The 13,332-nt window shown below is 53.2% G+C and overlaps 2 protein-coding genes across 5 annotated transcripts in view; one reads left to right on the top strand and one right to left on the bottom strand.

Annotated features, from left to right (window-relative positions):
* Window positions 1-4,354, bottom strand: part of EVC2 (EvC ciliary complex subunit 2) — a 140,500-nt gene extending 136,146 nt beyond the window's left edge. The window contains exon 1 of the mRNA XM_014788876.2: window positions 4,107-4,354. Coding sequence (XP_014644362.2) covers window positions 4,107-4,286 — 180 coding nt within the window. The 5' untranslated portion in view covers window positions 4,287-4,354. The remainder of the gene's footprint in view (window positions 1-4,106) is intronic.
* A 1,699-nt stretch (window positions 4,355-6,053) lies between these two features.
* Window positions 6,054-13,332, top strand: part of EVC (EvC ciliary complex subunit 1) — a 77,550-nt gene continuing 70,271 nt past the window's right edge. For all 4 annotated transcript variants that reach the window (XM_087434904.1, XM_087434906.1, XM_087434903.1 and 1 more), the window contains exons 1-2: window positions 6,054-6,373; window positions 12,186-12,311. In XM_087434904.1, the coding sequence (XP_087291030.1) occupies window positions 6,200-6,373; window positions 12,186-12,311 (300 nt within the window). In that variant the 5' untranslated portion in view covers window positions 6,054-6,199. The remainder of the gene's footprint in view (window positions 6,374-12,185; window positions 12,312-13,332) is intronic.

Genomic DNA, 13,332 nt, shown 5'->3' with positions numbered 1-13,332 from the left:
GTAAGATGTTAATAATAGGGGAAACTGTGGGGGGGGTATGTGAATTTTCTGTACTATGTACTTGATTTTTCTAAAGCATAAAACTGTTCTAAAAATAAAGTCCATTAACTAAAATAAAATACATTTGTGAGGTCTCTGGGGTGAACAGTGGTGCTACGGTGCACCCAACTCCCACACAACCCCTGCCCCCTGGAAATTTCCATTCATTCTTTCTACCAGCATCTGCTGCACGGCAGGCTCTGTGCTAGACACCACACAGTGAGCGAAGCAGACCTGGCCCCCGACCTCACCAAGGGACAAAGGTCTCTTCACCAACAGAGGTTTCCACGTGGGAGGAAGGGGCAGGTTCCCGGGGAGCCAGCAACCCAAGAAGGCCTTTGGTAGCCCTGGGTGCCAGAGAGCCTTGAGTGTCTCTGATCCCAGAGGCCTTGCTGGTTTCTGAGCATCACCAGCCTGGGGAGTGTTTCTCTGGGGGCTCCCTGGCCACTCTGGGGAACTCTTCTCACAGAGACCAAGCCCAGGGGCCAGCCGACACCACCTTTCAATGCCCAGCCTTCCCCTCCCTGGTTATCCCTCTCTCCAAGACCACCCAGCTACTGACAAGGTCACCATGACCTCTACAAGGCCCCGTTTAACGACCAGTTCTCCATCCTCACTGCACACAACTTACCAGCAGCATTTGATATGTGAGTGTATCAGTATCCTACGGCTGCTGTAACAAGTTACCACAAACTTAGTGGCTTCAAACACCACAGGTTTATTACCTTACAGTTCTGGGGGCCATGAGTCGTGCTAGGCTAAAATCAAGGTTTCAGCAGGGCTGCATTCTTTCCTAGAGGCTCTAAAGGAGCCTCTTCCAGCTTCTAGAGGCAGCCCACACTCCTTAGCTCATGTTCCCTTCCTCCATCTTCAAAGCCGGCAACAGCAGGTTGAGTCCTTCTCACAGTGCATCACTCTGACCTTCTTCCAATGTCACATCTCTTTCCAACTCTCTCTCCGGCCTCCCTCTTCTATTTTTAAGGACCCTTGTGATTACCCTGGGACCCCCCGGATAGTCCAGGATGACCTCCCTTTTTAAGGTCAGCTGACTAGCAACCTGAATTCCACCTGCAGTGTTAGCTCCCCTTTGCCAGGTAACCTACCACGTTCACAGGATCCGGGGATCAGGACGTGGACATCCCAGGCTCTGCCCTAAGGCCTCACTCTTCGCCACAGCTCAGCCAGGCCCTGTGGCGTTAAAGACATTTATACACTGACCACTCCCCGGTATAAATCTCCAGCTCAGATTTCTGCCCCCAAATCCAGACTCCCCATCCAGCACTCCACTGGACATCTCTACCTGGACGCCTCATAGGCACGTCAAACTCAACAAGACCAGATCAGAATTCTTCATTTCCTCCCCCACGGCTTCTGCATTTGAGCAGAGGGTGTCTCTATGCTTCCATTTGCTCAGGCCGACCCCTGCTTTCATCGTGATCCTCTCTTTCTCTCTCTCAGTCCCCACCCAATCCCAGCAAATCCCGCTGGCTCGGCCTTCAATTTATATCCAAAATCCCACAACTTCTCAGCAGCCCACCATTAACCACCCTGGTCCAGGTCGCCCCCATCGTCCACCTGGTCTCCCACCTGCCTCTCTTGGTCTTCTTGCTTCCACCTCTGCCCTCTGACCTCTATTCTCACACCTGCCACAGGCATGCTTTATAAAGATGAGTCACAGCACGTCACTTTCCTCTCCCGTGGCTTCCATCTTACAGCCAGAGTAATGACCACAGGCCACGGGGCCTTTCCTGATCTGGCTCCTCCTCACTCTTCTGGCCTCATCTCCTCCCACTCCCCCACCCCCGTCCCTCCCCTCTGCTCCGGCCACACCTGGCTTCCTTGCTGGTCCTGGACCACATCAAGCACACCTCACCTCTGTCCTCGCTATTATGTCACTCTGGGAAGCTCCCGCCCACCACGTGTCCTTGCCCCTCCCTCATTCCATTCTGGCCTCCCCGCCACCTCCTCAAAGCGCCTTCCCAGCCCATCCTGTGTAGATGGCACTCACCACTGTCTCTCTCAGGCCACTTGCCCACTGCATTTCTCTCCACAGCCTGAACCACCAACCGCCACACTATAGATCAACATGGTTCTTTAGTGTTTCTCCCGCCCCGAGAATGCAGGTTTCTTAAGAGTGGAGACTGTCTTGTTCTCTTGTATCCCAAGCACCCAGAACAGAGCCCGGCACCCACAGGACCCTCCATAAACACCGGTAATGAGAGGCTGGCTCAGAAGCCTCCTGGCCACTCCACCCTTCACTGCTTCCAAGAGAACTTTCTGCGACGATGGGAATGTTCTATAGTCTGGGCTGTCACTAGCAGGTGGGGGCACTGAGCAGTTGAAATGCTTAAATTTAAATAGCCACACAGGGCTAGGGCTACTGTATTGGACACAGCAGTTTTACAACATCTGGCAAATGGCTATAACAGCCTATTAGTTCACCCTTTGCAGGAACAGACAGATAATAACTTAACAGTGAGCTTTTATGTTCAGGTTTTCACAGTGCTTTCCTGTAAAGCTTAGCAACAAACATCCACCAGAATGTTCCAGCATTGGCTTCCCAGAGGGAAGAGCGTGTGCAGGTGGGGCGAGTGGGCTCTGAACATGAGGTTCAAGGTGAGAGCACAGGAGAGGGCTGGGGCGTGGCTCCCTGGGCCTCTGTTTTCTCATCTGCAAAATGGGCCAGATGCTTCCCACCTCACAGGGCAGGAGCAAGCGAAAGGACCTTGTGAAAATGTGCTGTCATGGTACTTCTTAAAAACTCAATACATTGACACAGTATTATTATTTTGTCTTTTCTGGTGAAAACCTAAGAACCAATAATAGAAAGTGGAGATAATCTCCTCTAAGAGCCTTAAAAATCTGAGCAGGTGCCCTGGGGCCTGCAGGTAGGGAACACAACAGGACCAGGGGCGCTGGGGGAGGGCCAGGAGGACCCCACGGCAGCGATGGGCCAGACCACTGGACAGACATTCCTGGGGACAGAAGCCTGGGTTTGCCACAGCGTTGGAGGTGGAAGGGGGTAGAAGCAGAGGAAAGAAGTGGTCAGATGTATACCATGGACAGATCACCCGGAGATTTGGGCAAACGGATGGGACAGAGCACAAGTTGGGTGCCGCCTCGTGGCTTAGCGGTTATGTGCGCGCGGTCCGCTACTTGCCACCGGGGTTCGGATCCCAGGCGGCCACCGACGCACCGCTTCTCCTGCCCTGCTGAGGCCGCGTCCCACATACAGCGACTAGAAGGATGTGCAGCTATGACATACAACTATCTACTGGGGCTTTGGGGGAAAAAAGATAAATAAAAAAAATTATTAAAAGAGCACAAATTGGGGGGGTGGGGAGACCTAGGGGAAACAGTCACCTGGCCAGAGGCCAAGAGGTGGGGACTGAACCCAGGGGGTGCAGTGGGACCGGGGAGGGGCAGGCACTGGAGCTGATCAGGAGGAAAAGGTAGTAGGACCGGTGACCAGCTCTGGGAGAAGACGGAGGGGAAACCTACGGTGACCCAACGGCTCTGTGCCTTTCCAAGTTTGGGACGACAGAGGGAGCGGCAGGGTGAAGTGGGAAGAGGCTGAACTCATCAGCCAGGAGAGCGCCGTGCGGTAAGACTCCAGCCAGTAGTTCAGACTGTTCTTTGAACAAGCGCTGCACTCCCGGGAGCGCTCACCTAGGAAAGGCGCTCTACAGAGCGCGCATGAACTCATTTGACTCGCACACCGACTCGGGGGGAGACCCTGCACTCGGCCCTGTTCTACAGACCAAGAAACGGAGGCTCAAGAAGTGAAGCGCCTTGCCCGGGTCACAGGGCTCTTAGGCAGCAGAGCGGCATTCGGCCGGGGCCGCTGGCCAGGTCCAAGCCCGCAGCCACCACACGCTGTCTCCACCTTTCCTGGGAGTTATCTGGCCATAAGCGGGATACACTAAGGACCACGCGATGCATCCTACTCAGATCCCATCCTCCCTTGCTGATAATTTCCCCAACTCCAATGGGCCTCCCCGCCGCCAGTGTAGATGAAGCCAAGCCGCCAGAGTCAGACCAGAGACTGGGGGGCCGGCCCTCCTTACCTGCGCGGTCCGCTCGGGGGCATCCGAGGGAGGCTGCGCGCCGAGGGGGCGCCGGAGGGGACCCGGGCCCGCGGGGAGCCAGCCTCGGCCTCCAGACCCATCGGGCAGGGCCAGGACAGCTGCCAGGAGGCCCCCGGCGAGCACCCACGTGGCGCGCCCCGAGGCGCCAGCCGAGCCCATCGCCCGCCCGGGACCGGCGACCCCAAAGCGGCGGGCGCCGCGGAGCCGCCGGAGCTTCCGGACCCCAGGCCCGCCCCGCCGCCGAGCATGCTCAGTGTGAGCCTTCGCGGAAAGTTTTCTGGAACAGACTCCGGCATCTGGGGCTTGGCGGGCCGGCAGGCGGGGAGGACGGGCGTGGGAGGGAGGGAGGCAGGGAGAAAAGTTGGCGCGGCTGGCGCCGGCGGCCAGACTCAAGTGTGCTCGCGCCCCACCCAGGGGCTCGGCAGTACCCGAATCAGATCGGGTCACTCCCCTGCTCCCAAAGATGTCGGGGGTTCCAAGAGCCCGCCACTAATGCCTACTCCATCGGTTCTCTCTCAGCTCAGGCCCACCTCCTCCAATAAGACTTCCCTGACACACACCCCAGGCTCAATCCATATTCTGCCCCAGCACCACCAGCCCCCTATTACAGAACTGAGAAGTGTTTGGAGAGGCAGAGCCATGTGTCCTGGAGAGCACAGAGGGGATGAGACAGCCCAGAGAGGGACACTACGTTTTTAAAACTATCCAAAGAAAGAGTATCCAAAGAAATAGCCAGCATAAAGCAAGAACTTCAGGTTACTGCCCGTAGGGTTCCCAGGAGACTTGGAGACGCTTCTCAGGAGCCATTTAAGAAGTTCCGCACGGCAGAAAGTGTGAGCCCTGAAGCCAGACAGACACAGGCATTGATATATCTGTCCCATTTCCAAACTGCAAGACCTGCATGGGCGCTTCTCCTCTCTAGCTGTTACTTTCTTCATCTATAAAAAGTAAATCTGGATAATATTTCCCTTCTTGCCCACCTGGAAGGGTTGATGAGGAAATGATGGAAGAAACCAGAAACTTGAGCTGGACATCTAGGTTAAAAACATGAAAACCTTCTCTTTTGAAGTGGATCCCCATGGTATTCCCGCCCCTGCCCTTATAGGGAATTAAGCTCCAAAGGGTAGGAGCGTGTATGTGTGTGTGTGTGTGTGTGTGTATGTGTGTGTATACCCCCAGCACCCAGGACCAAGTATCTTCTAGTAGCTGTGCAGTACAGGTTTGCTTAAGGAAAGAACAGAGGCTGAACCCATCTGGTCCTTTGTCTCCCACACAGCCAGGAGACCCTCAATGCCTGGACCTTGTCTGGTTCCTTGCTGGTTGGAACAGCAGGTCTCCATAAATGCAGAGTGAATGAAAGACCATGTAGTGTCTTGTTCCCAGAGGGGGCCAGGAGTAAAAATCTCTCTACACATTGTCTTAGAGGAAAGCATTGACCGTTCATGGAAGAAAATAGGATCAAAACAGGAGTCTTCAGACGAACAAGTTCAGAAGTGGCGCCGCACTGTGCGGCCCAAGGATGGCTGATAGAGCAAGGCTGGAGTGGGAGCTGCACTGGGTCACTTCACCGCTCTGACCCTGCGCTTCCTCTTCAGGAGGATGGGCGGATAATAGTACTCATCTCAGAGGGTTGTTGAGAAAGTTACTGAAATCATCAGGCTATTTAGCATATCGTAAGCGCTCAATCACCTTAACCTAGCAACACCCTCCTCCGTGGCTGGGTTCCCCTTCTCTTCTGGAAGTCAAGAGGCCCGGTGTAAACCAAGACTCTTCCCAAGGTCCTCCTTGCTGAGAACAGTCCTGCCCGCCCGCTCCTGTGGCCGGGCATGCTCAGTGCAAAGGCAGGGCCGGGGGCGGGGGTGACTCCAAGTTTGGGGCGGACGACCCAGGCTCCTCCCTCGGGCTGGGCAGCGCCGGGAAGGGGGAGAGGAGCAGGAGGAAGGAGACTGCACAGGCCGGAGAAGTCCCCGAGCGCGCGGCGCCCCGGGCCCGCCGGGCTCCGAGTCGGCGTCGCCGACCTGGCGGGGACGGTGCAGCGGGCGGGATGCGGCCGGCCCGCCGCCTGAGCCCCGATGGCCCGCGGCGCGGCGGCCTGCGGGAGCGACGCGCGGCTGCTGCTGGGCCGGGACGCGGTGCGGCCGGCGCCCGCGCTGCTGGCCCCCGCCGTGCTGCTGGGCGCCGCGCTCGGCCTCGGCCTGGGCCTCTGGCTCGGCTGCCGCGCCGCCCGCGCGCGCCCGCGGCACCAGGTGGGTCGGCCGAGCGGGCAGCCGGGGTGTGGGGCGCCCGGAGCGCGGTCCCCCTCGGCCCCGGGGTCCGGGCTTCCAGCCTGGGTCGGCGTCCGCTTGAGCGTGATCGCGGGCATCGCGCGCAACCGGTCCTGTCCCGGGCTCCCCTTCTGCTCCAGGAGGGGGCTGGAGTCAGTGATTTGAGAGGGAGGCCGCAGGGTGACAGAAGGGCACTGGCCTGGAGTCCCCCAGAAGTGCCTGCTCCATCCGACTCCTCGTGTGTGATCGTGGACAGCTGCTAAAGTCCTCTGGGCCTCAGTCTCCTCATCTGTAGCACCAAAGCGTTTGCACTAGAGGCGGGCCGAGGGGCCCTGCTCAGCGTGGTGGACAGGAGGCTGGGGGTTCTCACCCCTGGGTGTCCGTTCCTGCTTCCTTGTGTGTAGATTAGGTAACTCGCCTCTCTTGAGTCCCAGCTGCCCGACTGGTATACATTCGTTCATTCACCCGACAGTAAAAGTTTGCTGAGCACCTTCCACTGCCAGCCTCGGGCCTAGGGGCTCAGGCGCCACATCAATGAGCAGGATAGACCCTGCCCTTTCCCCTGGAGGTTCCAGCCTCCAGAAGGAGAGGGACAGATTACAGGTAAACATTGGACTGTAACACAGCCTGGTGAATTCTGTGATGGGGAAATGTTGATGCCAGCCTTTACTGAATGCTGACCGTGTGCCCGCGCTGACCTGGATTTTCTCACTGAATCCCCAAAACAACTTTGTGAGTTTGTGCCATTAATGTCTCCATTTTGTAGAAGAGGAAACTGAGGCACAGAGAGGTGAAGTAACTTGGCAGAATGACAGCCGTGTGTCTAACCCCAAAGCCACTGTATTGTACGTGGATGAGGTGGTCCCAGACGGCTGCCTGAAGGGGATTTGTGGATGCTTCATGTGGCGGTTGTTATGGAATGGGATGCTGTGTGGAGATGCCTGGCATACATTTGATCAGTGGTGGTGTGGTCACTATTTTAGGTCCTTGCAGCTTTGACCTCCTTGAGACATGAAGTCTGGTGGGGTCTGAGAGTAGGTGGTGTGGTCTTGTCCCCGCATTGCTGGCCCACGTGAAAAGGAGACGAGTCAGCCTGTGTAAGCCCGGGCTCTTTCACACTGCAGGTGACTCCTGGGAGTGTTGTGCTGCAAAGGGGTGATACAGGCTGAAACTAAAATAGTGCAGGATGCTTGCAGGTAAGTTTGAGGCTGTCACATCCCGCTGGTGATTGAGAGACACTGAGAGACATGGGCGTCTTGTGTGGGGAGGGAGTAGCACGCAGAGCCTTCACTGGGTGCAGGCCCCGAGCTGAGCGTTCACGGGCATTTGGTTCTCTGTCCTCACGCCAGGCCCCTGAGCGGGGGACGAGGCTCTGCCAGGTTGTTCTTTGTCCAGGGTCCCATGATGAGTCAACAGTGGGTCTGGATTTCCACCCTGGTCTGTCTGCACCCCTAAGTCAGAGCTTTTAATCATGGGCTACCTGGTGAGGCGACAGTTAGCGTCTGTCGTAGTCTGTTTGGGCTGCGATAACACAAATGCCATGAACTGGGTGGCTTATACACAACAAGCATTGATTTCTTACAATTCTGGGGGCTGGAAGTCTGGCATCAGGGTGCCAGCATGGTGGGTTCTGGTGACGGCCCTCTTCTGAGTTGCAGACTGACACCTTCTGGCTGTGTCCTCAGAGAGTGGAAGGGTGGAGGGATCTCTCTGGGACCTCTTTTATAAGAGCAGTGATCTCATTCACGAGGACTCCACCCTCACGATCCCATCACCCCACCTCCAATACCATCTCCTTGGAGGTTAGGATTTCAACATATGAACTGGGGGAGGGGGAGCATGAACATTCCGACCATAGTGGTAGCCCATATTGCAGCTGAGTAAGCTGAGGCCTGCAGGGGTGGCCCAGGCTGTCTGGGTTTGCACAGCTGGTCAGTAACGGCTGCACTAGTCAGTTGAGGGCAGTGGCGGCTCAGGCCAGGGCCGTGGGCATGGAGGGGCTCTGGCTGGAGGGTGGGGCTGATGAGATTGTCTGATGGCTTGAATGTGACCTTTGCAGCAACCTGTTTTCTAAGTGGACTCCTTTATTCCATCTCCTCCGTCTTGTTTCTCTTTCTAAAGTGCACATCTGACAATGGGACTCTTCTGGTTAAAAACCTCCGGTCACTCCTGGTTGCCTACAAAAGATAATGGCTAGTTTCCAGCGTGGTGCATAAAGTGGCTTACCTTCCCTGGGGCGTCCAGCCTAACACAGGTGCCCGTGCACCCACCGCATCCTGCTCTCCAGCTTCCCAGAATCTCCTTGATCCCCAGATGCCTCTGCGCTTCTGCACATCTGTTCTCTGCCTCTTGTGCGCTCATCCTTCAGGACCCAGAGAGAAGACCCTGCAGGGAAGCTAGACCAGGCACCTCCTCCCCCGTGCGTCCTGGGCACTCTGTCCTCCTCTGGTCCAAGGGGAGCTCATCACTTTGTCTTGCACTGCTTTCCTTTTGTTGTTTTTGTTTTATTTTGTTTATTAGTTTTATTTATTGCTTCATAAAACTTATTTGCATCAAAGTTATGCATGCACATAATTTAAAGTGTTGGTTTACAAGCAGCAACACCCCACCCATTTCCCACTTCTCAGAAACCACCTTGTCCAAATCTTTCAGCTGGTTGTTTTGGTAATTTTCTCCCCATTTCTAAATAACTTGCTTTCGAGGCTGCTTCTTGTGTTTTCCGCTTTGGGCAACGGCCATCGTCTTCCTGCTGGGGCAGGGGAGTGAGTTAGTCTCTTCTCTCTCCTCCTTTAGCTATACGCCCACCCAGCCACCACCACGACCACCCTCCCTGTGTGCGTATAGGGTAGTTTTGGTTAAATGAGTGCTCAGTGTTTCCTTTATTAAGATCCTGTAAACATTTTTCATTGTAAGTCAGGGGTCAGCTATGATTATGATTACTTTCCTTTTTTGCACAGCATTTTATTTTCCCTGAAATCAATAGTTACACAGTTATTCCCATTTGCTTAGATTCTGTGTACTTATCATTCCTTTAACACTAAACTCTCCCCGTTTATGTCCATTTCCTCTCAAGACATTTGAATACATTAGGTGTTGGATCAATTTAATCTTCTAGAAAAACGTGTCTCCCAGAAAGCTTCTGGCTTGCTCCCGTCTGAGCTGGTTGCTCTCCAGAACCCTGTGCTCTCAGTGTGGACAGACCAGCGCGTCAACATCCGTGGGAGCTTGTTAGAAATGCCAGTTCTCGGGCCCCGCCCCACTCACTGATGAGAGTCTCTGGGGAGGGGCCCAGCAAGCTGTGCTGAACAAGCCCTCCAGGGATTTATTTGTTCTTAAAGTTCCAGAAGCAGCTGCTCTAGGCTTTTGCCGTGCAGGGGGACCTCTGGGGCCATCACGCTGGGCCCTCCTCACCTCGCTCCTGGGCTGGATCCCCTTTCAGGAATCCCCTGCTCTGTCTTTCTTGGCTAATTTCCTCATGTGGGTGGAGCACATCCTCCAGTATCTGTCTGAGAAAGGGATGGATGGAACTTCTTTTGAGAATTTCTCGTCTGAAAACATGGTGTTCTTCTACCTTTATTGGTAATTTGGTTAGAGTAGTTAGGTTATAGAATTCCAGGCTGGAAATAATTTTCCCCCAGAATTTTGCAGGCATTTTCTCCATCGTCTTCCAGCTTCCGTTGTTGATGTTGAGGAATCAGGTTCTATTCTGATCCCTGGTACTTTGCATGGAATCTTTTTTTCCTAGTGTTCCTCTATAGAATCTTAAAGGATCTTTTCTTTGCTCCCAGTGTGTGAAATGCACCAGGATGGGTCCTGGTGGTAGTAATCCATCGTGCTGTGTGTTCGGAAGGCCCTTTCAATCTAGAATCTCCTTTTCTTGATTTCTTTGATGATTCTTTTCCTTTTATAGGTTCTGTTGCTTCTTTCAGGAATGCCTATCATTTTTTGGTTGAATTGGGCTTCTAAGTATCTTCCTTCTCTCCTATTTTTCATCTCTTTGTCTTTTTACACTGTTTTCGGGGAGACTTTTCTCAACTTTATACTTGCATTGAGTTGTTCATATTTTTAATTTTCAAGAGTTCTTTTTTGTCCTCAAAATGTTCTATGTTTATCCTATCCTGTTCTTATTTTGTGAATGTAATATCTCCCCTTACGTCTCTGAAGATATTATAATTGTTTCTTTGTTTGTGTTAAGTTTTCTCTTCCCTGTGCAGGGTCTGTTTCATCCTTGTTTTTTCCTTTTGTTTGTTTTGGGGTTTTCTTTCATATGAGAGTCTGTCCTCAAGCGGCTGGTGACCCTTGGCCTCCTGATCATTTTTTAACTGGGGAGCAAATAACTGATGCTCCCCTGTGGATGAGGTTTTTCTCCTGGAGTCTTTTCTGTAGGATGATCAGACTGGGTCCTTCCTTGCAGAGCCCTTGTACTGGTCAGTTATGACTGCTCAACAAACAAGCCCAAAATCTCTGGCTTCATCTTCTACCATTCTCTACCCAACCCTGGCCTGCTGCAGCCACACGGGTTTCCCTGGATATGCTGAGCATGCTCCTGCCTCAGGGCCTTTGCACTTGCTGTGCCCTCTCCCTGGAATGCTTGTCCCTGAGATATCTGAATGGCTTACTCTCTCATGTCCTTCAAGTTCCTTCTCAAATGCCCCCTTATCCAGGTGGCCTTCCCCTCCTGTCACTGTCCATCCCCTCATCCTCTATTATTTTCCCCTGTAACACTTATCACCTCTGACATACTATATATTTATTTGTTTGTTTGCTTACATCTCTCTCCTGTCACTGGAATGTAAGCTCTACGAGGCGGGGGCTTTGTTTATGTTGTTCATTACTCCAGTCTCAGTGACAAGAATAAGGCCTGACACTTTGTAGATGCTCCATAATAGTTGCAGACTCAGCGACAAACTGGCGATATTTCTTCACTTCAAAGGTTATATCCATGAGCAGCTGCTGGTCAGAGAGGGGCTTGATGAGTGTCTCTGGCATAATTGGATTTTAAATACAGTGGATCGTTATGTTCTGTAAAGTCACCTCAAACACAGAATCAGCAAATACTGAATCACTGCTCCTGGGGCACAGGGCTAGGCTTCTGCGAGACTCTGGTCACAGCATTTTCATTAACCCGTCAATGCATAACCTTGTTTTATGTGTGTTTCTGGTCAAAGAGACCGTATTTAATATACATTGTAACTTCATTAACGTAGAACTCAGGGCCGCCGGCACTGTAACTCAGGCCCGAACGAAGCTTATCTAACGCACGCGTTTTCTCCGTGAGGCACATCCCGGCCTTCCTGTGCCCAGAAACACTAGACGGCTCTTCAGCACTACACTCAGGGGCCATTTTAAACAGCGAAATCGCCAACAAAAAGCACAAAAATGTGGGGGAGAAAAGGCACTCAATAGTGCGGGGAACGGCCCCTTGTTTGCAGTAGGAGAGCTGAGACAAGAGGACAGAGCCTCGCCCTGTCCAGTCGCAGTGCAAAATCGCCTGTCAGGCAACTCACGTTTTTCACCGTTCCACACACCTTCCAGAATGACCACCAAAGCACCATGAGTGTTGATTTGGGTTTACAAACAACTGATTTGGGGGCTTCTCAGGAAGGTGGCACCTGGACGGTCTTGAAGGATGTGTCGCTGAGCCCAGGCGGGAGCGGGAGATGGGGCACTGCACACACGGGGCCAGGCAGGAGCACCGAGATGGGCAGACAGGACTGCTGGGGGGGTTGGTGGCTAAAGTCACAGGGGCACTAGGCTGACCGACTTCAATGTCCCCCCCTCCTTTGGATTTTAGAAAGATGACGCTCAAAGTCTGCTCAAGAATTTGGAGTCTAACGCACAGACCCCCTCGGAAACCGCCTCCCCACCCAGGAGGAGGAAGAGAGAAGCGCAGACCTCAAAGGATGAGGAGCCTCTGGACGTAAGCTGTGTGTTGGGGTGTGTTTGCTGAGGTGACGTTGGGTGTCATATGTCCCACCTGGCAGCACAGCTGTCAGACAGACGAGCCTCTGACAGATCTCGGGTCCCAGTAGGCTTCTTTTTTGAGGTATAATTTATATACAATAAAATGCACAGATTTTAAGTTTACCATTTGGTGAGTTTGGCAAGTGTATACACCCCGGTAACTGATACCCAATCAAGAACGTCCCAGCACCCCGAAAGTTCTCTAGTGCCCCTTTCTGGTTAGTCCTCCCATCCTCCACCCCTTCCAGAGGCAGCCTCTGTTGTGATTTCCGTCGCCATGATTGGTTTTGCTGTTCTAGAACCTTCTTTGAGTGGAATCGTGTGCTTTCTTGCGCCTGCATTCCCTCAACATAATGCCTTTGAGATTTATCTGTGTGGTTGCCCGTAGCAATAACTCATCCTTTTTAATTGCATAGTCCCTTGTGGGGATTTGCCACAGTGTGGGTTGTTTCCAGTGTTTGGCTATTCTGAATAACACTTCTGTGCATGTTTCTATATGTTTGTTTACTTGTTTTCATTTCGTTTTATTTCTTTTCAGTAAATATTCGGTGAATATCTGGGAGTGGGAGTTCTGGGCCTCGGACGGAGATGTTAAAAGATGGATTCTCCCTGTTCCTTCCTCACTGGCCCCTACTCCATCCCGCCGGAGCCTGCCCATAAGGCATCGCTTCCCGCATGAGCTCCACGGATGGAGAGGGCGTTTCTTCCACAGACGTGATATTTGTAGTCACTTCCTGGTCCCCAGAAAGTGCCGCAGGCTCCAGTCTTTCAGCCTCAATTGTCTAAAGGTAAAGACAGGTAGTTAGGTAGGTAGATAGATATAGAGAGAGAGGGAGAGAGAGACCCTGGGAAAAGAAGACTGAATGAAGTTTCTTTTTAGCCCCTGCTGAGTGCCACGCATTTTCACGCAGATCATTTCCGAGTGATGTGGACACTCGTGTGGATTATCTCTTGCAGTTCTCTCAGCAGCCCCATGG

The sequence above is a fragment of the Ceratotherium simum genome, chromosome 8 (assembly GCF_057802395.1).
Source record: "Ceratotherium simum simum isolate JZ-2026a chromosome 8, ASM5780239v1, whole genome shotgun sequence".
Classification (NCBI taxonomy): Eukaryota; Metazoa; Chordata; class Mammalia; order Perissodactyla; family Rhinocerotidae; genus Ceratotherium; species Ceratotherium simum.
This window is presented reverse-complemented; position numbering and strand designations above follow the sequence as displayed.